At 40.5% G+C, this 24450-nt stretch overlaps 1 protein-coding gene across 5 annotated transcripts in view; it reads right to left on the bottom strand.

Annotated features, from left to right (window-relative positions):
• Window positions 1-24028, bottom strand: part of unc13c (unc-13 homolog C (C. elegans)) — a 164028-nt gene extending 140000 nt beyond the window's left edge. For 3 of the 5 annotated variants that reach the window (XM_028014537.1, XM_028014536.1, XM_028014535.1), the window contains exons 1-4: window positions 23449-24028; window positions 11216-15632; window positions 2009-2031; window positions 1372-1418 (exon numbers count right to left, since the gene is read on the bottom strand). In XM_028014537.1, the coding sequence (XP_027870338.1) occupies window positions 1372-1418; window positions 2009-2031; window positions 11216-15434 (4289 nt within the window). In that variant the 5' untranslated portion in view covers window positions 15435-15632; window positions 23449-24028. The remainder of the gene's footprint in view (window positions 1-1371; window positions 1419-2008; window positions 2032-11215; window positions 15633-23448) is intronic. The other 2 variants (XM_028014540.1, XM_028014538.1) reach the window with 1 other exon arrangement.
• Between the last annotated feature and the right edge of the window lie 422 nt (window positions 24029-24450).

The raw sequence follows: 24450 nt of genomic DNA on the forward strand, positions 1-24450 counted from the left end.
AACATCCTTCTCTCTGTCTTCTAAGTGATTTTTTTTTGTCCCCCTGCCTTTACAGACTTACTTTTACCGGCATCACCTTAACTGTCACTCAAAGCCTCTTTAATGACCTCAACATGACATCAGGGGCCCCAATGCCTCCACACAGATAAAGCTCCTGAAGCTCTTCTGTCAGCCTGTGTCGTGACACGCTGAGCGGGGCCTTTGCTCTGGCTTCTGGGCTGACTCTATCCGATGAAGCAGCCCAAGCCGCAGATAGCTGCTCGTCATGGGCGTAACGGGATCTCCTGCTGTGAGATTCCGCGACGTTAAGATGCCGTGACATTTCTTGCGATACGAAAGACTTGTTACTTGTTACCGACTCTTATTAGGAAGTGTAAGAGTTAGTAGTTCTTGAGTTGTTTTCCTGAGGTGTTGGTTGGCTCGGTGCTTGCGCCAACCGCGCTAACTGCACAAGCATTAAAAGAAACGGCACTGCTTTTAAATCAGTTGCGTGGCAGTGTTTTTGAAAGCCTGGTAAAAAAGAAAAAAGTTATAGAGTGGCAGACAATCAGACAAAAGCAAATTTTTGATAGAGCTGCAAAGTATATACTGCATCACAATCAACACAATGTTATTGAGTGCAATATTACAATCACAAAAGACTGATTAGCTGCTATATTTGAAGCCATGACACTATCAGTGGCACTATTAGAATATTTCCTGACCGGTACCAATGTTGTGTGAATTTTAGGGTTCTGTTTTGTCAAACCAAGTGACCTAAGCCTTTAACAGCCTTAACATTTCAATTAAAGTAAAAAAAAAAAAAGCATAAAAGTGCTATTATCTTTGCTTAGGATAAAATAGTGAGACTTATTTGTTTTGGTGCAATATTTTTTTAAGCTAATCAAAACGTTTTCTGTATTTGTCCTTCCAATGATATGTCAGACCCAATTAACAAAAATTTATTTTGATTTCTGACTGAAGTACCGCTAAATATTAGCTATACATATATATTTTATCTGTTGAATTGACTTTTACTGTCATTGACGTCCACAATTTAAGTGATCTGAGCTCAAAAAAAGGGCTGGCAACATTAGAGTTCAATAAAAAACAATTACCACAATCGGATGTTTTCCAAATAATTTCCAAAAAAATCATCTATCCACTTTTCAGTTATTTGACGTTTGAGAAGCAATGTAAAGGCCTTAGTAGTTGTGATTTCACTTTAACTGTCGTGTGTCAAAAACAGGAAACACGATCCTTCAGTTGGAAAAACTCTCTGCTTGCAGTATTTCAGTGAACTGTTCCTGAGACTGAAAGCATCAAACTACACAGGAAGTCCCATTTGTGTAATAGCAAACCAATCAGATCATGACATGAGCCACCACTCACCCTCCGGTCTGCAAACCAAGCAATTTGGGATCCAAAATACTGCGAGGCTGTAGAGAAGAGAGACACAGTGTAAGACCAGACGTACAAGGAGAGTACGCAGAACAAAAACAAACAGTGGCAGAAAAAGGAAAATGAAAAATGCACAGCATGACAACGCTTGGGAAACGGCATGTCAGTTCAGGACTGGATAAATGACTGGAGAGGGCGGGGGGGAGGGGTAGCACAGAACAAGGAGAGAGGAGGGAATCACTACAGGCGAGATCCAAATTATTCCACAATGGGGTAATTTGTGGGCTCAAGACTGAGAGCTTTGCTGCACTACATGCTTCAGGCAAGATTCGCCTATTGTGTAACTCTCCCTCCTCACTGGACAAGAGCCTATTGTAAAACACATCATTTAAAAAATATATATATGCTGAATAAAGGAAAAATCAACTTAAAATTACTACAAATTGGTACATGCTGCGTTCTCCTCGATCCATACAAATTTCACCTTTCACTGAGCTTCAAGAAAACACTCACAGCTACGCGCACATGGACAATAGGTACAAAAGTTGTCACCACGTTGACACAAGGACACACATGCACATGCAAGAAAATCACACGTGTCCAATTAGGTGATGTAAAATAGTAAAACCTGAGTATCCAAAGCACTGGCGTCTGGAAGGAGAGAATGACAAGAGGAGAAAATGTTAGAAGGGATTAGCTAAATGGAAAATGCCAGGGGCTTTTGAAAACTTTGTCACTTTTCTTCGTTTGACGACACAGTTGTGTCTTCTGAAGAAACTTTTGCGGAGACGGAGTCAGGCGACTTAGAGAAATTATCTCTGAAGAGAAGAGCAGCTTGAAACCAACAGAGGACTTTTGTAAAGCAGGCATTTTTGGCGGACGATTAGCAAGATCTAAACATTTCTGGCACAACTTCAACTACTTCCAAAGTGCATGGAGAGGGACAAAAATCAAGTGAGGAGAAAACTGTAGCAACACCTGAAATACTTAAGAAATCGCCTTATTGGCTTACATTTCAAAATCATTACAGGTGAAGTTAATAACCCTGAATTTCCTCATAATGCATAGCTGATGTGTTAAAAGTAGAAGAAATGGGCAAGCAAGGACCAAATTGTGATGGTTTGATAATAAGGTCACATAATTGGCTAAGATGGTACACAATAGGCACAAAAGACAAGCTGCAATGTGACGTCACCCAGCCAAAATCCCAAATAAACTGCTTACCGACAATGACTAGAATTGGTTTTGCTGTCAAGTTGACAAGTCAACACACTAAATCTTATATATATGCATGATATATGCAAAAGAAAAAGGGATGCAGTACTTTGCTACTAATTGTCAACATAACTAGATAAGTTCCAATGATGTCACAAGTCAAAGGTCAGTAAAAAGTTTTAGTTAAAAAAAAATGGTGAGGGAGAGGGAAGTAGGTAAGTTATGCTAGCTTGACTTTGACTACCTGGCCATGTAGATGTGCTGCAGAAATTGGTGTCCAGGTAAGAACAAGAAACGGTGACTCACAACCCAACTCTCTTTAAATCAGCTAATCCATTGCTGTGTTCAGACAATCACTTATTAATAATCGCTGAATAAACATCAAGCGCCAAAACATAATGCTGTTCTTTGAGTGGGAAATGTTTGTACTTTTTGGTGTCGAATCCTTAGAAATTAGTGGAGCTGTTTTCAGTAAGTTGCTATTGAAACGGGTCTGTGTGGAGTGGAGCCAACACAGAAAGCGAGATAAATAAAGGACAGTAGGGATTTTAAGTTCAACATTTCTTGAGGAATGTAGCAAAGTTCAGAAGGATAACGGCCCCTGCTACAAGTGTGTAAGGTGACTCGGGGAAGTGTTTGAGCAGCAAAACAATGAATTCAAGATGTTGTCACCAAATTCCAGAAGCCACAGATCTCAGTAAAATTTAGCATTTGAGTTACGGTCCATCCAACTCTGGACCAGAGTTGAGCCAAGTACGGCAGCAGATGCCATAGCATCTGATGCTAGTTGCTATGGTGCATCTTGGTGCTGGTTGCCATGGTATTTCTTCAGTGTGTCCAGTGGAGTCAATATCTTGGTGGATCAGGGTGTTTTTGCAGCAAAAAAAAAAAGGTGATCATAATGAAATGCCTGATTGGTATTTTTAACTAAGGAATTTCAGAACCGTCATTAAAAGTGTTTGCCTCTAATCGATAGCATCACCTGAGTCAACACTCATGTTCATGTAGATATGAAACATTAGGCAGGTACAATCACTTAGCCTCATGTTATAATCTTAAAGACCAAAGCAGGAGATTAGAAAAGCAAATGTCTAATTGTTGTCCTGGTGATCCATGGGTGATTTTACGACAGCATAATCAGGACATAATGTGTTACTAAGAGACTACAGCTGCTCGCAAGAGAAAGATCAAATTTTAATTCTGATTAAAACGGCCCAGCAGGCTGTTCATCGTTAGAAGTTTGCTTCATAAACAACAGCGCGAGCCAGAGTAGCTTTGCTGTTAAATTTTTTATGCGCTGCATTCCATCGTGCTTGATCGGTTTAATTAAAAGCAAAAACTGTTGGATTAAACAATATTCGTCAATAACTCTTCCACGTAACCATTATGCTGAACCTGCATATCGACCCAGAGAGCAGTGATAGAGCTTTCCTGCCATTACTGCGCACCGCAAGTCCAGATCTTTTTAAGATGAGCGACCCTCGTGGAAGCTCTGCGATAACAGCGGTGTGATAAACGTCTCCCGGTCAGCACATGGTAGATTGTAAATACTAATTAAAAGGTTGACTCTGCAAGGGATTTTTTTTCCTGTTGTTTTTTTTTTTTTTTTCCTTTGCGATCGTGTTGTTTGTGACATGAACTCCGAAGGGGAGCTGAGAAAACTGCATCTCAAGGAGAGCTAAGCTGCCAGCCGCACTACGGGCAGCAATCAACTGAGTCCCTTTCAGCAGAGCCTTATAAGATAGAGGCATTACTCTACCTGTAAGTCTGCAGCAGCACCAGATAAAGCCAGGTTACAAAGATATGCTGTAGGCTGCTGATATAAACCTAATTTCACAGGAGCCTTAAATCTGTGGAACAAAAATGTAATTGATTGATAGAAACCCTCAGTGTGTGTGATTGCGTGTGGGTGGGGTGGGGTGTGTGTGCTAAGGGACGAAGTGCTGTGGAGGTGACAGCTGCAGTAACAAATCCTTCTTTCAGTCTCATTGCTGACACACACGGACACACTGTACATAGATCACAGCTCTGTGGAGCAGTAAAGCTTGCACCTGGCTAGCAGTATTACCAGAACTGACCAATGCCTCCCCGAACGCAACCAGAGGGACTGACACCAGTCCAAATGTAGCGGTGCAATGCCCTTTCCTTTCCTTACAAATACAAATGCCTGTAGAGGAGAGAGAAAAAACCCGTTTCATCTTGGATGTATTTGTTGCTGGGTTGCCTGTTTTTTGAAGTTAGGCCACTTTTCACAAACTACTTCTCATTCCAATGCTCCTAAGAACGGTTGTAAACGGCATAATGGAAAGGCATTGTTGTGACGACGCGCTGAAGGCGGAGCGTCGGAAAGAGTAGGAGCTTCTTAAAGAGACAAAGGCCAATTTCAAGGTGTCAATTTGACTGAATGAAAAGAAGTTACTTGATTGTGGTATAAAATAGCACTATGTGCCTGGAAAATACATAATACCACCACTTTAACAGATTTCAATTGTCTTTATACCCTTGAAGCTTTTCTACATTTTATCAAGGTTCAACCACAAACTTAAATGTAATTAGCTAGAACACTTTTAGCAAATTTTAGCCCAGCACAAAGTAGGTCATTTTTCTGAAGAACAAAGTTTATTCATGGTTGTTAAAATTTTTTGGGCATGAATATTTATTTTGCTCACTTTACTTTGATATCCCTGAATTAACACAAGGGCAACCAAACTGCCTTCAGAAGTAAACTCTATAGTAAATAGATTGCTCCAGTGTGTAATTCAATATTAGCACTCTGAAGCAATCTGAAGGCCTCTGATGTTGTTTTAGAGAGCTACTTTCTTCATGAAGGCCCCAAGACACACCAAGCGGATGAAGGATAAAGTTGTGAAGATGTTTAAAGCAGTTTTGACATTTCAAGTAGCTCAGTTAAAAATCCAGGACTACTGCACAACTGAAAATCTGGCTTTTTACCTGAATTGTTAGGTTGAGCACTAAGCAAACGTCTCATTTTAACTCTGGAGGAGCTGCACATATATCAATTTTTAGCCTTTTAGCAAAATGCTGCACACAGTAGTGGCAAATCTCCCTAAAACCACAATCCCCACAGTAAAATTGGTGTGGCAGCAAGACGCCACACCAGAAAAAGATTGTTAAATGTTCCAAAAGTGCTGAGACTGGAGCGGAGATTCATATTCCAGCAGTTCAACAGCCCTAAACACTTTATGCCCTGCTATAAAGTATGGTTGCATTTCTTATTGTGCATTTTCTAGCAGGCTGTTTGACAACTCCTTAAAGTCCTAAAAGGTTCTTCCCAGACAGCACAGAGGCCAGCACTTCACTCCAGCTCTAACACCAAATTCAGAATTATGTTAAATTAACCTAATACACGCAGTGAAATGCAATATGCTATTTAATCTCTGTATGATTAATAATTTATTGCTTTAATTTAAGCTCTGTATTCCTGTAATGCAAATTTGATATAGGATAATTTTTTTGGGGGGAAGAGACCTTTTTAAAATGATGATGTGTCTGCAGCTTAGTTTATAATGGATCTCAATTTCTTCCACGTGGGAAGATTACCATATGCAGGTAATATGGGTTTCCCCAGGCTGCTCAAAATGACCAATATTGCTACCATATTTTAAGATTCAAGAAAAAAAGTCACAGAGGAACTTTTTTTTTTTTCAAAGTATAAGAAAATCACATGATTTGATATTGAGCTCTTCTAAAATACCTATATACCAGGGAGATTCTTATTGCATGTCTGTGGCACACATAGTAAATTATAGTTTAAGAGTGCAAGTTAAATATCACCATTTCTACTCAATCCTATCAGTCAATGCTAGAAGTAGAACTTGTCTGTTGCTTACCCTACTTAATTCATAATTTTACTTTGTCAAAGAAGCTTTTCATTCCCCCCTACAATTAGCAACAACAAGAATCTCTGATCTCAAACCAGTAAGGCTCACATATGATTGGCTTTTGCAGAAAATAAGACCTAATAGATTCCATTAGAAAGTCATTCATGACTGCAGATTAAGACAAAAATCCACCTGCCTTCATTGGCTGCATGTAACTCCAAGTCCTTAGCAAGGTAATGTTACCACGTCTGTCTCTAATGTTGCACATTAACAAAAGAAAAACTAGTGTTGAGTGAAACCCCCCCGCCTAAAACAGCTTTAGTTATTCCAAAACCTTATTCTGTGATAGTCAAATAAAAAAGCTTTAAAATGTCTTGAAACTGATGATAATTACCCTGGTAACTTGGAAGATGAAACGGAGGAAACTGAGCTTATAATAGGCACATATTTCAAAGCTGAACTTTTGAACATTTTGTATGCCAGCCATTTTTTATTATTACTGCCTGACATTAAATCAAAACACTGCACAGTCAAATTACTATTTGCTTAATGACTAAGGAATGAAAAAAATAATAATTTTAAAATAATTATTTAACTTCTATAAAGTTCAAAAGCTTACATACGTCTAAATTTGCCCTTTAAACTCCATGGCTTTGGTCAAATGGTTCAAGTTATCTTTCTCAAAACTTCTCTCAACAGTTTGTGAAAGGTTTGGCCTGAGATAACTTGTCAATAACCTAAGGTTGTAGGTTATTGTTTCTATGGGATTGAGGTCAGCTCTTTGTGAAGACCACTCAAAAAACACTGGCTTTGTCGTCACTATGCCACTTTGTGACAAGTTTGTCAGTGTGCTTGGGGTCATTTTCCAGCTAGAGGACAAATCTGTGCCCAATCTGAAACGTGACCTAACTGATGTTTTGAGGTGTGTCTTCAATATTCATACTTAATTTCCTTTCCTTATGAAGATGTTCTCAGGGTTGAAATAGTTCCCCTTATTCCTCACACTGTAGAAATAGTCATTATAGCCAAACACTTCAACGTTAGCATCAGCAGGCATTCCCTTGAGTACATTTGCAATCGGAAATCTTTATTTTTGTGCTGCTCTTGAAGTGATTTTTTTTATAAGAGGGGGAAAAAAAGTTCTTTTTTCTTTTTTTACATAGTGTATGTAAAAGAAAAAGAAAGTCATCTTTTTTTCACAAGGTGCATGCAAATATCAGGTTTTAACTGCACAAATGCCGTGTTCCTGATCATTCTTATCCAAATCCTATTCAAATGTTTTCTGAAAACTATATGTGGTGACATATTTTAACAAGAACAAAATTCTCAAAGTCAGTAAAGAACGGTCTCAGAAACATTTGATGACAACATCTACTTTAGGTTTGTGTATTTCTGCAGAAAACTGAACAGATTTCTTCACAGGTTCAGTTCGGACTTTATGCCCAGAAGGTAAAAGTAAGCAACAAATAATTTCAGGCATCATGTATGGTAGTGACTCATCTATAGGCTATGATGGCGTACATATTCATATTTAATCTGAAAGACAACTTCTCCACATTGTGTGTAAGGTATAAACAGATTTTCTCCTTGTCCTCCCACATACCAATTCAGACAGTGTGCTGAACTGGATGGAAATACAGTACATCAGATTCTCTGCATATGCATTTTTCATATCCACTGTATCAGGAAGTGATGCACTAAGCATAAAGAGGGTCTACCTCCTATGCTCCCTGAGGAGCAAACAACAAACTTTACTCGCATCAGGCCTTTATAAATATTCCTAGCGAGGCTGACCTGGTTACAAAATGCCCTTGAGGGGTGTAAATTAGCATCTGACTGCAGACTCTACTGTAGCCGGTTGAAGACAGATGTAAGAGTACAGCAGCGCCGCTGAGACTCCCTACGTTGCTCGCAGTCAGGCCAGACGGGGCTCTCTGGACCGTGAGCGAGAGGCAAGCGTGGCGGCTGCGAGGGATTTGATTGGTAGCAAATTGGACACAATTTAGCCCCAAACTTATTTGTGTTGCCAGAGTTTTAAATGTATTTTCATTCAGCCGATGGGAGATGAGAAGGACAGACAACAAATTAATGTAAAAGGTTTTTGACTGAAAATGTATTTATGTTTACAATGTCTTAGTAAACGAAACCTTTTTTTGGACATTACTAAAGACAAAATCTATAACCTTGAGTTAAAGGAAACATGTTGACCAGTGGTATGAATAATTTTGGGTTTCATTTTAATATTGTTTACAATTCAATTAAAGCAATAAAGTAATCTATTAAAGGAAAAAATACATATATTTTTTTAAAATGCAATACATTGCCTGGATAAGTTGACGTGCGACAACAAACTCCTGTAGTGCTAAAGACAGAAATATTGTCTACCAAAGAAAACATGCGGGCCCCAACTCAAATAAAAGCGACTCTGTGCTATGGTGTGCTGAAAGCCAATCTCATTTCTTAAGAAACAATATGAAAAGTTATTTTCAGTGCCCAACCAACAGTCCATCACTGGTAGAAGACCAAACAAAGTAAAACACGGCGGTAACCGCATCATGATGTGGGGTTTCCCTTCTTCAAATAGAACTGGGGTGCTGTCATGGTAACTGAAACAATATTCAGTGCCATCCATCAGTCATTTTTCACTGAAACATTTCTTTGGTTGCATTGTACAGGATATGTGTCATGTTAAAGATGTGTGAAATTGTTTTTTGTTGTTTTTTCCCCAGTTTCTTTCATTATGTAAAAAACAGGGATTTGTAACAGGCTGCGTTCCCTTTCAACAATGTATTTGAAAACAAGAACAGAGTCCATTGCCCACTAAAATTAGAATATAGACAAGTCCATATTAGGAGGTGAAAAAAGAATATATGAAGATCTCTCAGAACCCGATTATTCTCACTTCTACTATGTTTATTCCATGCAGCCTGTGGGATAGTGAGATTTGATTTGCAAGCTGCGTTCCTGACCTAAACTGCCTTACTGTGAGTACCTCGGTGGGACCAGGTGGGTCAAGAACTTTTGATTTGCAGCAGGAACAGAAAATTTCATAGCAGAAGGGTTTTTTCATGCCCTGTGGAAAGCAGTTTCATCAATGAGTCAATTTTATTGTTTGGTGAAACTTGGCCTTGTCGGCTATACTGCATCTTGATTTAAGGTAAGAAAGGCTGGGAGAGACAAAAGCTTAATTACAACCAGATGAACTAGAAAAATGGCCCACCATTGAAAAAAGGGCAAAAGGTGAATATTATAAGATCACATAAGGTGTATGATAGTCTCTTGCTTATGTTATTAACATCTTCTGCCAGAAGGCAGTCGTGTTTTTCTGAATATTCATTTGGACAACAGCCACATTGGCGCTTTTAGCTTTACTCTTTGAGTAACAAACAAACTATAAAGCATTAATCTCAAGATAAAGTGCCTTTGTCAGAACTCTGGGCTTTTGGGTTGGTTTTGCTTCTCATTTTATTTAGCTTCATGTTTTAGTTCACTTTAGTTTAGCCCTTCATGGTCCTTTTGATATTATTATTTGAGGAATTTAGTGAAATAAGAATTGTCTTATTGCTTTCCTTATTTTCAGTCCTTCATAGTGTTTCTAGGTTTGTTCTTTAGTTACCTTAAGTTCTGTCCTTGTTTGTCTGAGTCCATGTCAAGCCTTCTTTAATTACAATAGTCTAATTCTATTTTATCCTTCTAGCTTCCCCTGTAGTGTCACTAATTCTTATTTTGTCTCTTTAGGTTCAGTTAGTCTTTCTTTAGTAATTCTAGTTAGGTTATTTCTTTGTTTAGATCTTCTTCTAGTTTCTCTAGCTCTATGTTCCTTAGTTTCTTATTGTTGTTAGATCAGCCTTGTTTCTATTTAGCTTTGGTTATGGTTTCCCTCATGTCCTTCTCTCCTAGTTCATCAGGTTTTCCTTACTCTTAGTGTCTTTTGTATTAGTAGTATTTTTCAGTTCCCCGTTTCCTCCCTTTTGTGTTCCTAGCAGATCTTCTTAGTTTCCCTATGCCACCTTCTCCCCTCAGCTAGCTCCTGTGCCAATTACTCTCACCTTCAATCACTCTTCTCATCTAGCTAGGCCATTTTTCCGTTTACTACCTCCCGGTATTTAAGCTCCTCTATCCCAGTCACATCTCGCCAGTCCGTCTCATCACCTTGATTGTAACTACCCATGCTTCCCTCCCTGGATTACCTGTTGTTCCCTCGTGTTTCCAGTTTGTTTTGTTTTTGGATTTTCTTGTACCCTTCGATTTTGGATTTTTTGTTGGCTAATTTTCTTCATTAAAACATCTATTTATTTCTACGTCTACTGCCTGTTGCATGATGTGGTGTCGGGTCCACCCCAACACCACATCATGACAGCCCTTAGCAGATAGCTGTCTCTTTTCAGTTTTGCAACTGAAAAGGTTTATCAACTGTAAGATTACTACTGATTTCACTAAAACATGTAAAGTTATCAACATGAACATGTTATCAAAATGTACCAAGTCATCTAATTCATACCATACATAATGGTTATTTGTTAGTCAATCAACAGGTTCTTCCTTTTTGTTTGTATGTCTGTATGCATATATACTGTACGTACTTACCTAATAAGAAAGTATGACACAAATGGTCTTAAACTTAAAGACAATTGAATGCGTAACTAAGATTTAGTTGGGTTTTTCACATTTCTGTAACCTTAAAGCATACACATATTACAAACTTTTGAGGCTTCATGAACTGCAAAAAAAAAATCAAAGTGATGGTATAATAAAGGTTAAGAAGGGAAAAGTCATACCTCCTGCCAGAATCTGCTGCTCCAGTTCAGCCATCTGTTTCCTGTAAGCTCTCAGTGCAGCCTCCTTGAACGTGGGTCGGAGACGCTTCTTGGGTGGCGTCTCCACCGGCTTCTCCTCTGGAACATTCTTGTTGTCATCCTCCTCCTCCTGTTGTGGTTGTTGTTCCTCTTTATCAGAAACTTCAACAGCCTCCTCTGCTATTTCCTCTACCTCGTACAACTCTTCTGCACCCTCTTCCATCTCCTCTGTTACATCGTTATCCTCAGTCTCATCAGGCTCTTCAACATCCACATACTCAACCATTGCATCGTATTCTGCAGTGTCCTCGGTGAGTTGGTTGTCATAATCCTCGCTGTACTCTTCTACGTACTGATCGTCCAAGCTGCAATCATACTCCAAAACTCGGGTTTCGTTACTTGCATCAAAATCACCCGGGGCCTCCAAATCCTGCGATGCCTCAAGATCCTGAGAGGCATCATTGTCTTGAGAGGGCTCAATGTCGTCAGACACATCATAGTCCTGAGAAGTCTCACATTCCTGCGCAAGCTCATCTGTGTCCTGGTTCTCGTTAATATTAGTCCTGTTTTCCAGGTTAGCTAGTACCTGCTCCATCACTTCAACGTAGTGAGTCTCACTATCCACAGATAGTTCTCCTGTTCCTGCAATTGTATTTTCCTCCTCCGCCTTGCTGAAGACAGGTTCCGCACGAGCATCCGGTTCTGTTGTAGCAGGGGAACTATTTGCAGTAGAGGTGGAGAGTGTTCGGAAACGCCCCATAAATGAGGAAGAAGAGTTTGTTTGTTCCTCTGGAGGAGCAGGGGTGGCTTGGGAGCCAGATTTCCAAACAACCTCCAGAGCAGACTTAGCTCTTTGGAGAGTGGATCCAAAGCCAAAGCCAAAGGACTTTTCACTTAGATCGATACTAAGTCTACTACTCCAGGTTTTTGGAACCTCCTCCACTTTCTCTGTTCGTATCTCACTCTGGCTACGGTACATACTTGAGGACTTGCTTGGGGCCTGGTGAAAGCTATGATTAACATCAAGTTCAGGGAATTTTTCACTGGCACCTGTTTTTGAGGGTCCCTTGGCAACATCTTTAGAAACTGATTTAGGTGCTACCAAGGGAACATCTGTTGGAGATACTTTAGAAGGCTCGTTGGGGGTCACTTTAGAACTCTCTTCAGGAGCTATGTTTGAAACTTCCTTAGGTAGAATCTTAGAAACCTCCTGAGCAGGTACTGTAGTGGTTTCCTTAGGTGGCGCTTTAGTCACCTCTTTTGGAACCTCTTTTGGTGATGATTTTAAAGCTTCTTTGGTAATTTCTTTAGTAACAGCCTTTATACCCTCTTTAGAAATTACTTTCTGGGGTTCTTTAGCAATTACTTTGGGGGATTCTTTAGGAGTTACTTTGGGGGATTCCTTAGGAATGACTTTGGGGGATTCCTTAGGTATGATGTTGGGGGATTCTTTAGGAATTACTTTAGGGGATTCTTTAGGAATTACTTTAGGGGGTTCTTTGGGAATGACTTTAGGGGATTCTTTAGGGGACTCTCTAGGGGTTGAATCTGGAGTCAAGACAGGGGTATCAATTGGAGTTATTTTAGGGCTCTCTTTGGGCGACTCTTTAGGGCTTTCTCTAGGTGTGATTACAGGGCTGTCTTTTGAGATTGCTTTAGGAGTGACCTTAGCCGTTTCAATGGAACTTAACTTTGTCACTTTAGATACTTCCTTACCTATAGGCTTAGTAGTTTCTTTGGGTATAAATTTAGAATTGTCTTTATGGACGACTTGAGAGCTTTCTTTAACAGCTGATTTTAATGTTTCTTTCTGTAATTCTTTAGGGGATGTTTTAGATGTCACTTTAGGTGAACCTTTAGCCGAAACGTTTGTGTTTTCTTTTGCCAATATTTTAGATGTCTCCTCTTTAGGAGTAGTGACTTTACTTGTTTTGGGCGTCACTTTTGCTGCAGCTTTAGAGGCTTCTTTTGATGATATCTTTGTGCTTTCTTTTGTGATCACCTTACATCCTTCCCTTGACTGCCGGGAAGAAGTCTTGACAACTTCCCGTTCTGTGATGGGAGGAATAATATGGGTGGTGATAGGAGGTAAAGAAGCTTCTCTGTCAAGCATCATAAACTCCTCATCTCCTTCAAACTGCAAATCAACCTCCTGACACTTGGTAATGTTCTCTGGAAATCCAGGAATAGTTGATGGGTCAAAAGGGCTACTGACCTCTATTGAAGCTTCTAAGCCAGAGTCAGCTCCTTGCTCCAGATGATGCCAGTCTTTCCATGGTGAAAGATCACCTTGTAATGATACCTGTGAGCCACTGTAGTGGCTTCTATCACCGGACATGCAGACAAGTCCATTGCTAACCCCACTATCAATAGTTTCAGTAGTCTCAACTTCATTATGTTCATATGTTTGATTATCATGAGGATGGCTGGGGCTAGCATACCAAGAGGAGGCCATGTCCTCTTGTTTTCTCTGCCACAGTTCTTGATCTGAGGAGGAAAGGAGGGAGCCACCATTTGCTCGTGTGAAGTATTGACTTTCTGAAAAATCTTCAGAGTACGACTGGCAAAGTTTTGAACAGTCAGACTCTGAACGACTAAGTTTTGGAGTTGAATAATCGCTCTGGGAAAGCCATCCTGGGGTCATATCAGAGTAGTAAGCCTTTGCATGCTTGTCTGTGTCATAGTAAGAGTCGTCAGCATAGTGGACTGTTCCTGAGTAGCCTGCTACGTCTCCTGACCTGCTGTGGTCATGGGATCGCCTCTTCTCTGATTTGGACTTGTGAACAGGCTTTGAAATAACCATTGCATATTTATTCCTGCTTAACTCATCCAGCTCTTTATCACTGTCCATTGAATCCCAGTCATCACTTTCTACTACTTTCTCCTTTCCTGAGACTTTTATATCCATACTTTCATATGTTTGAGAGGATGACATTGTTTTGTCTTTCCTGTCTTTTCCATCATTTGTTAAACTATCAGTAGATACTGTAATCCCTGTACCTTTGAGTTTGTAGCATTTCTTAAGGACTACGTCTCTGTCTTGGGGTGTTGCAAAAATGACAATAATAGGACGAGGCTTCGCATTAGAACATTCTCTTTGTTGCCCTAACCTGTGAGCTAGCTCAATTTTAATTGTTTTATGGGCATCAGTGAAACCCATTTTCTCTTTCAATATTTTGTATATTACACTCTCTGTTTTTTCTGATCTTTCTTCAGGAACATTGAGAAACCGCAAGGTTGAATTATTGGCCTGGTGGCTAATCTGTTTAATGTAGTCATGGATATCTCTTGTTTCCCTTCTTGACTGGACAAATCCTGATCTAAGCTGTTCAATCTCACTCTGAACTACTTCCACACTGCTGGAGATCTCATCAATTGAGCTCTTAAGGGCATTTACATGGCCACGAAGCTCAGATAGTTCCGTTTCTATTTGACTGATCCCCTGAAGCTCCTTAAAAATCATTTCCATTACATCCTGCGTCTGACTGATGCAACCTGTTGAGGAAGAGCCAGGCTCTAGGGTAGAACTCTTTTGTTGTCTTCCAGCACGGTCCAGAGATTTGCTTCGAATGCCCAGGGTTTTCCTCCAATTGCTCACGTCGGAGTCTGAGGAGACACATTCCTGGCTTTTTTTCCATTTCCTTAACTTACGTAGAGCCCCCAGCCTAAGCGTATGTAAACTAGAGCGTTCCACCCGTTCCCCCTCCGAACTGCCATCAGAGGGAGCTAGACTGATGAGGCTCTTCCTGTTTCGTCTTACTGGCATAGTGTGTGATTTATGCTCATCTAGTCTCCGGACAGGTTTGGTCTCACTCAAGGAGTCAGAGTAACTGCTGTCAATCGAAAGAACCTCAGAAAAGATACTTTCATTATTATTTAGAAAAAGAGAACTTTTTGGGAGTCCATTTGCTATAGCTACACGATAGCTGAAAGTGGGTGACAACGATGAGCAGTCGTTCTTTCCGTCGTCCTCTTCAAGCGATATGTTACGTGCCGAAGAGCATTTGGAAACCTTTTTGACAGTTGTCTTTAGAGTGGTTGAGAGAGTTAGATTATGTGCTTGCAAATCAGCGGTTAATTTGGGCTCTTTATTTTCACTTCTTTCTTTCTTCTTAATTGGGTTTGCCAATTTCTTTGTAAACATTCCTTTGCAAATCTTTTCAATATAGAATAACACAGTCTTGATTAGCGCAGAAACCATGGATGGCAATCCGGTGGATTGTTTTTATCATCGGCTGAAAGAAGAGGTTGGCTTGTAATGGAGTATGGGCGAGCCAAGCATATTCAGGCGCTGAATGACAGAACAGAAGCCGAGTTCACAATCACTAAAACCACAGTTTGTCCAGAGGTTGAAAGACTTTTAAATCCAGTTGTCTTCCACAGGAAAAAGAACAGTTCTCTGTAAGACAAAAAAAAAGGGAAATTGTTCATGCAAGAGTAAACATAAAGTTCATAGGTACATAAATATTTAAAACCCACCTATTACAGTTTGAATTTGCAAGATAGTTTCTACTGATTGGAGCCTAAATCCAGCGTTAAAATCTAGTCTAAAGTATTTTGCTTCAAGTCTTTAAATCCATGAAATGTAGTCAACCAATAACCTTTCTCCTGGTTAGGAATTCAAACTGTACTGTTTGCATAATTGAGAAACATTGTTGTTATGACATGCTGATGGGGATGTTGGAAAGAGTTGAAGCTTCCTAAAGAGAAACTTCGATTAAAAGTTTAAAACGCATCAGAGGAAAATAAAAAGTTATTTTTTGATTTAAGTAGTATTTCCAAGTAACACAGTTGCTTGGTTGTGCTATGAACTGGCACTGCGTGCTTGGGAAATACATAAAACATCGTCTTCAAAAATCAACATACAAACAGTGTTACCAACTGCACTGAAATGTGCTTAAAATTTATGAAGCATGATATTTATTCAATAGAACAAAAATAAAAATGCACTTATTCTCAAAGAAAGGCAGCAGAACAGAATGACAAGTAATAAATCAAAGTGCTTATTTCTTCTCTATCTCTGGTTTAGTTTTATTTTCTCTCTAAAACAGAGAGAATTTAAAAAAAAATATTATCAGACAATCATGTTCTAAATCTAAATTTAAAAGCTTTGTTGTCAAGTCTGAACAGTAAACACGTTCCAGTGCTATAAATAACAACAGAATGTGCAAGGCACAGTGTAAAGAGTCAATGACAGAAAATGTTGACTTTCTGAATGAACAGGAAGTACTGTTATTTAGATAATCCAGAAGGTTTTTTTGTGGTGACAGAGCTAGCCTATCAGCAAGAGGGAAAGAAGCTGTAATTTAAAAAAACAACACATAATTTAATTGACAATACAGAGATTAGTTTGAATGTCATGTTGCTACAGGTAGCATAAACATGTTTTTATTAACTATTAACCGCCCATGGTTTGGAACACAACAAATGTATCGTTTCATAGTAGAATATACACACTAGGATGATCATCTGTGCAGTCGGTACCTTACAAACCATCTAGCTTTCAATCCTAATAATGCAAAATAAAGTTTGTATGCAACAACGTGATTCTAGGTCGTGTCTTCAGGGGAGTCCAAGTCAAGTCTCAAGTGTTTGTTTTGTCCACTCAAGTGTGACTCGAGTCCAAGTCTTTCCCCATTGTACCTGCAATGCTCTTAAAATATATCATTTTCATTCATTAAAGTTATTGCCATGTAATTTTAAATAACGGTGTAACTGAGCAAAATGCACAAAATGCCATGACCAAAATCCTTGTCATTGTCCCTAGTAGAGTGATTTTCTTTTTCAAAAAAATACAGAATCATTTGAAGTGTGGAGGAAAAAAATACAAATTTGCAGCTTTTTAGGCTTTTCCTACAGTTAAATATTAAACAAAATTTTGTACAAAATGCACTGCACTCCAAATTAGGTCTAAACTAATTGGCTGAATGCTGAAGGCCTTTTAAAACGTAAAGTGAAAAATGTCACACTGCATTTAATCAAGTATGTGTGTATGTGTCACTAAAGGTCAATACAGCCAGTGGCTACATTGATGTCTTTAGCTTTAAGAGCGAGAAGCTGGCCAATCACTCTAATTGCTTCAGCGCAACAATACTGTTGTCAGTGTCTACAGAACAGACAGCAACGATATGCTTTAATGTGAAAGTTTGAATTTGGTTTAATAAGGAATGTTTAAAGTAATATTTTACATTTATAGACTCAGACTTTTATTGCGTCCTTCTATTTTTAAGATGCTATACTAAACTTAAAAGCATAGAAGAAAAAAAAAGTTTGGCTTTGACTTAAGACACAATGCACATTTATGTTTGCCACATACTGATTTGGAATGAAAGATGTGGGCGTCATTACTAATTAAAGTAGTGATTCACTTACACTGTCGAACGCTTGATGTTCCAATTAGTTTAATTAGTATGGTTCAGCACCTACGCTTACAATATAGTTGAACAGAAGAGAAAATAACAATCTTTCAATACATGTGGGGGAGAAAAAAAAGAGGCATTGAGTCATGCATTGTTTAAGCTTCAGTCAGCTGCGGGTAGCTCTGAGAGGTGTGCGTGTTTTTAGATTGCAACTGGTCAACTGAGTCAAAAAAAGAAAAAAGAAAAATAGAGGGATGTTGTGTTCAGAGGATCTGACAGCTGCTCTGCATTAGTTCTGGGCTTTAGAGCTTGATCTGTCTACAGTCTCATGACCACAGAGAGATGCTCACTTCAAATGAGCTGTGAAACGCAGCTTCACAGGTAGCTATTATTGTAGGCCTCAGAAGAAGGACTATGCATTGGCTGACAAAACGTAAAAATACTGGCCGCTGGTTTATGTTCGGACTTTTGTTGTTGTTGTTTTTCACATCCACTGCATGACAGACTGAATCCGGTATCAATTCATGTTTCTAAAACACTGATATATCTACATGTAGTGTACTCAAGCTGTCGTCCAAATGTTAACAAAGTCGTCCAAGCCCTCCCAATTAACAATACAGGTCAGATGTAGGCATCTATTGAGTTTGAAAGAATAAGTAATCAACGGTCAGGATCTTTTTTTTTTTTTTTTTTTGCAATCCAAAATTAATGAATAAAAGTGACCATAGTTGGTAGCAGGAGTTTCCTGACTCAGCTTACTCACTCGCATACTGGCATATAGCCAGAGGCAGCCTTTCTGCAGCTGATGGGTCATGATCCAAAACAGTCCACCCATGAGCAGCATATGTCCACAGATTGCCTCAACTGTCTCCATCAGAGCTCATGGGGATCTCAAATTAATTGTATATTTGCGTGATAAACCTTCGACTTATATCGTGCAACATTAGCTAGACGCTGAAAGCAAACGTGAGGAGGGAAGGAAGATCCATCGTGATGACGTCAATCCATTAGTATATTTGAAATTGCACATCAAATCTGACAGATTATTTATTTTTCTTGAAAGCGCTTCCAAGTTTGTGTAATTTTTTTTAAAGCTGCCAAAGAAAATGCTGATTTTTGTTTCTTTTTTTTCCTGTTCTACAGTTACTGGCACAGCGGTCCCAATCTGCACAAAATATTGAACACTGTGAAAGGAAGAATGTATTTCCTGGATATGTTTTGTTTTTTTACTTTCTTACACTAATATGTTATAATGTAATTTTTCTTCTTATCAAACTGAATACCAGTAAGCATAACTAATAAGTAAAATGTAAATCCTAAAAAGGAGAATGTCATACATTAGCAATGAAGATAAACTGACATAAAACAAAAAAAATATTCTGTGAAATTACAAGGTGATGCAACTAACCATCTGCAAATGTTTTCTTTTTTCACAACAGAATAAATGATGTAGACAGATACGACAGAAAACGTCTCAGTAAAACTGAATTTGGTATTAGGTCCTTCTGTCTCTTTCAATGTTGTAAGAACGTAACAATGGTTCTGGCTTTTAAATACCAAGGTTTAGAAACCAGGATGAGCTTCCTTTACAATGTCTTGCTAATTGAAAAATTTTTTGTCACATTACAATCCCAAACTGACAGTATTTTTCTTGGATTTCATGTGATAAAGCACAACAACAGAGTGTATAACGATGGAACACAAGGAAAACGTAACTTAAAAAAAAAAAAAAGATGGACAACTAAAAACATCTGCACCCGGCGACCTTTACTCTGATAAAACCGATTAACATTATTTAGCACCTGACAGGGGTGATGAATCAGATTTTATTTAAAAGCTCTCTATCTGAACCTTTTAACATCTCAAGTAGACCTGTTCAATCTATCTTCTGAAAATGGACGAGTGTGGCACAATCGAAAGACAACCCAAGTTATGGCCAAGTTATGGTCTTCGAGAGCTACTTTTCAGAAACCTTTGGATGTGTCCTTTCTTTAACACACCCGAATCGAATGGCTCATTACCAGACCTAGGAATGACCTGCTGATTCAGGGAATTCAGCAACTTGATTCAGGAGTGTTGAAAAAGGGATGCATCCAAAAGTTGCAGGGGAGTAGCTCTTGAGGACCGCTGACTTAAACTGTCCAAATGAAAGCCACTGGATGTCAGGGGTTCTAACAAAATACCCAGCTCTTAAATCCTTACCCGAGATACTACGGATGGACAGACCGAAGCGATATCACCTCTAGAGCTTTTTTATGGAAGCGTCTGATCTAGAACTGGTCTAGAAATATAATTAATCTAGACTGCTGTTGCACATTGCAGATGGCTAATATTGTCGATTTCAGGGACTTTGTTTTGTTGTCTAATGCAGTGGTTCCCAAAGTGTGGGGCGCGCCCCCTAGGGCGGGGGTGGGGGGTGTAATCCATGGGTGGGCCCAGAAAATCTTCAGGAACCACTGGTCTAACCATAGAATCTCCCCTCTGTGGGACAATAAAGGGTATTCCTATTCTATTCTATAGCTTTTCTATATACCTTTCATATATGGCTGGACGATATGGCTAACAAATATATCACAATTTCATATCAGTCAATATAAATAATTATTGATTTGCTTTTTTTAATCTCCGTTTCAAATAGCTTCCATTCGACGCCGTTCTTTTTATTGTTAAGCAGCTATGAGGCACGGTGGCGAAAACCTTAAGCCGCTGCTGCGCCAGCTACTCAACAGGTTGTTGCTAGGTAACCAAACGGTGGGCGAGTTAGTTGATACCACCCAAGTTGCTCAGCTGGCCAAGAGCGGTCGAGAAGCTAAAGCCTTTCCTCTGCCTACATCCCCCAGAATGCTGTGCAGTTTTGGTTTGGAGTTGAATATTCCATTGGGATGTATTATCTTTTGATATCAATAATGTCTCTACCACGATATATATCATTATTGATTTATTGTCCAGTCCTGCTTTCATCTTAAATGCTTCTCATATCTGGGATCTCTGACAGTATGTGCTTATCACACTCTACTGTGCAGCTCCTAATATGTGCCATTATGCTTCACTGTGGCATGTGAGATATGACTCTGACTCTGTCTGGACAAACTGATGGGAAAAAAAAAACAACTTTGTGTTTAACGAGTGGCGATCATCAATTGGAGGACTGCCTTTCACTTCACACAGCCAACATCCCGACATCCGCATGTTAAGGTTTGACAAATGAAGCATCCGTCCTCCTGGTGAGCCAGAGTTGATGCTCAAATGACTTACTAATGCCCACGAGGTATTGCCTGTATCATCCCATTAGAGAGTAATGATGCAAGAATTAAGAAAGGGGAATGACAAATAACAGGATCCCTACATCGCCGGTCACGAGTATTTTAACATGAACGACTGTCGGATCTGCAGACACGCCTTCTGTAGGACGACTCTGCAGCATGTTTGGTTAAAAAGGAGAAACTTGATCACAATTTGAGTAGATTCTCTTCTCGGCAGAACTCATTCGGAATCCTATCAGTGGAGATAAGTGGGAAGCGAAAATTGGTTTCCAGAGAATAAGTTGCAGTAGTACAGCCTCAGCTCATCAGAGAATGTGGCTTTGTCTGCAATGTGCATTAAATATTCTATGTTCTCACATTCTAAAAAATCTCTCTGGGATTGAAATACACATGTGCAACTGTGAATTAAAGTTAAAAAGCATGATGTAATGTACCGTTCTGTACTAGGGGTTTCAAAAGTTAGGGTTGAAAACAAGTCATTCAGGTCATATTGTCCCGAAGTGCTTAAAGTCATTTTAAGGAAAGTTCAGTGTAGAGAATGAGTCAGTGAGGTTATCTCTAAACTGTTTGGAGCATGGAGTAGGACTTTCACCTTCACCACCTGTTGCTGCACTTGCTAAAAAAAAAAAAGCTCCTTTGCTCACAAAAAAAAAGAGAAAAGGAGATGTTCTGAAGAATTGCAGTTGCGTAATACAAGCTTATCCTTAGTATGCCAGCCAAAGAAGCAAACAACTAAAGCTACATTGTTTAAGAAACACATTTGGCAAATTACAAGTGACTGCCTCAGCAGACAGCCTGGTTAGTTAGTTAGTATTTGCTTTTTCTTCCAAAACTTACTCTGTAAAGAGCAAAAAAAAAAACCAACAAAACGGGGAAACACTTATTGAATTTAGCAGGTGTTTAATCTTTAGCTAAGGTCTATGCATTAAGATTAAAATAACCACCATATGTTAAAGATGGCACTACAAAAACCTGCTGGTTTTCTTTTAAAGTCAAGTTACTATATATCCTTTTCTCTGCTGCCACAAGATTATTGCTCAAAACCAACACAGTTATCAGATTCTAGGTCACCGGACCGGCCATTCTGGTCTGCATTAAATGATAGGCATCTTCTTCGATTCATTTTTCACCAGCCTAACCTCTTTTTTCATAGCAGTCCTGACAGGTCAAGAGACCAGTGGCTCGTGTGACGAAATAAATCTCGGAATTCTAGTGGCTCTCTGAAACCGTCTGTCCCGTTTCACCCTTTTCCGGTTTTGGACTGAGAGAAGCAGGAGAAAAGGGGGTTAGTAAAAGCACTCCTTTTGATTAGAGGTGCTGCAATTTTTTTGCTTTGTTTTTTTTTTTTTTTTAAAAAAAAAAAAAGGTCTTGCAATAACATCCAGACTTCCCCCCCCTCGTCTTCTCCTCTTGCGATCAGCAGTGCGCTCCACAGTTTAACACCTGTACAGCATGTACTATCGCCGCCACTCCCCTTTGGAGCAAAAAAAAAAAAAGAGTGTGAGTCGGAAGCATGCTAGCCTATTTCCACTCGCAGCAGCGTATGCCTGGTTGTGCGTCGACTGATGCGAAGCCCCGAGTAAGCCAATTTAAGCTCATCATGCTCCCGTGCAGTGGAGGACTGTTTGTTCCCATTTCCCTTCTGGCTGAGACAAGAGAGCTTTTCTGCAAACCTTTTTAGAAACTGATGCATATAGATGAGACAAGATTACGTGTTACGTCATGTCTCCAGAGCATACGATTATGGATTATGGTCGAGTGTGGATGAGGAGGAGGTACGGGAAAAAAAATTAAAAAAAATAAATAGAAAACACTGTGGTTGTGTGCACGAATGTGCATCTATCTGTGTTGTGCAGCCGTGCATGAAAAACACACACATGTGCCACGCATGCCTCCTTGCATGACTGCTCTCGCGCATGCATTCGCTGCTGAAGAGCAGCAGCAGCATACACCAAGTGGGAGCAGAGCAAGAGGAGAGGGTGTGTGCATCCTCAGATCATATTGCCCTCACGCCCATCCTTAGCTTCATTCTGCCTGAGTGGTCCATTTCCAAATAGAGGAATATCCGCCTGCAGCTTAGGAAGCAAGCCAGTAGCACAACAGATTGTCTCCTTCCATCCATCAGCATATTATTTCTTGGGCTGTCTTGACGGGATCGAGTGGAATGTGGGTCGGTGTTGACACAAACAGCTTGATCACATGCGCCCGTGTTGTGGCCACGTTATGCAGAAGAAGCGGCGGCGTGGGGAGAGAGGTGGGAATTTAGTGGGATCGACAGTGTTCCGGGCTGTGCAAATCCGGAATAAAACTGCAACAGCTGGCACGGATATGAACGCCACCTCGCACTGTCGTATTTCTCACGTCGGCTGCATCGACAGATGATGCCCGCATCCTTCCCAGATAACGTTTCATTAATGCACTCGCAGGGCCACAGGGGGAGGGGGAGGGAAGCAACAAGAAGAAGAAGAAGAAGAAGGAATACAACAAAGTCCAGCCAGTCACAGGTCTCCCATCCACCCCCCCACCCCGCCTCTAAACACAGCATGCAAAACGCGCGTCCAGCGCCCCGGACGCGCGGCGCCGCCGCACATACCTGCCAAAATCTTCGCGCGGGACCCAAGTGAGCGAAGCGAGCCGTGTGGAGCCGATTCCCCTCTTTGAGCGAATGGTCGGCGCTTGGGAGAGAGAGCAGGAATGCTGGGGATGAGATGCGGGGAGGGAGGGGACAGAGCGGCTCGGTGGGTGCGCAGCTGGCTCTGCTAATACCAGAGCTCACAGCATCTCTCCGCGTCCGTCAGACATCACAGTCCCAAAGCGCCGCTCCTGCGAGGAAACGCGCGCGCACGCCTCCCTCTGTCTCTCTCTCTCTCTCTGCCCCCGCCGCCATGCCGCCGACGGCATACAGAGTACCCTCCGGTCTTTGGGTCCTTGTTGTAGAAACCCTGAGCGATTTTATGTGCTCCGCGCCTGATGCACACTCCTTTTCTCATTGACAGTTTCGCCAGCCCGGGTGTGTGTGTGCGGGGCGGGTGGCGGTGGCGCCGACGGTGGGGAGGACAGCGCTGCCTCCGCCGCTGCTGCCGCTGATGACTGGCTGGCCGGAGTCAGGCTCTGTTCTCCGGCGGGAGAACATCACTCCGTCCCCCACTTTCTCGCTCAACTGCGCGCGCGCGCGCGCTCTCTCTCTCTCTCTCTCTCTCTCTCTCTCTCTCTCTCTCTCTCTCTCTCTCTCTCTCTCTCTCTCTCTCTCTCTCTCTCTCTCTCTCTCTCTCTCTCTCTGTGGACGCGTGTGTGAAAGCTCGCTTGTGTCTAGGTGTGTGCGCGTGCTCGAGTTGAGTTCAAATAGACCCGAATTCAAGATACACACAAGAGAGAGAGAGAATGAGAATGGTTTTTAGAAATTGCACGTGCTTATGTGTAGGCTAATTCCCTTCCACCTCTTCCGGTGGAAACCTTTGTGATGTAACATGTTTGTAAACCCTGCAGAATGTTCACTAGCAAGATGGGGAACATGGTTGTCATTCCCCGATCGTGGTTTTGTTTTGTTTTGTTTATTTGCATTTTTTGTGATTTTGCGCAAGTAATATCCATGCGC

The sequence above is a fragment of the Xiphophorus couchianus genome, chromosome 4 (assembly GCF_001444195.1).
Source record: "Xiphophorus couchianus chromosome 4, X_couchianus-1.0, whole genome shotgun sequence".
Classification (NCBI taxonomy): domain Eukaryota; kingdom Metazoa; phylum Chordata; class Actinopteri; order Cyprinodontiformes; family Poeciliidae; genus Xiphophorus; species Xiphophorus couchianus.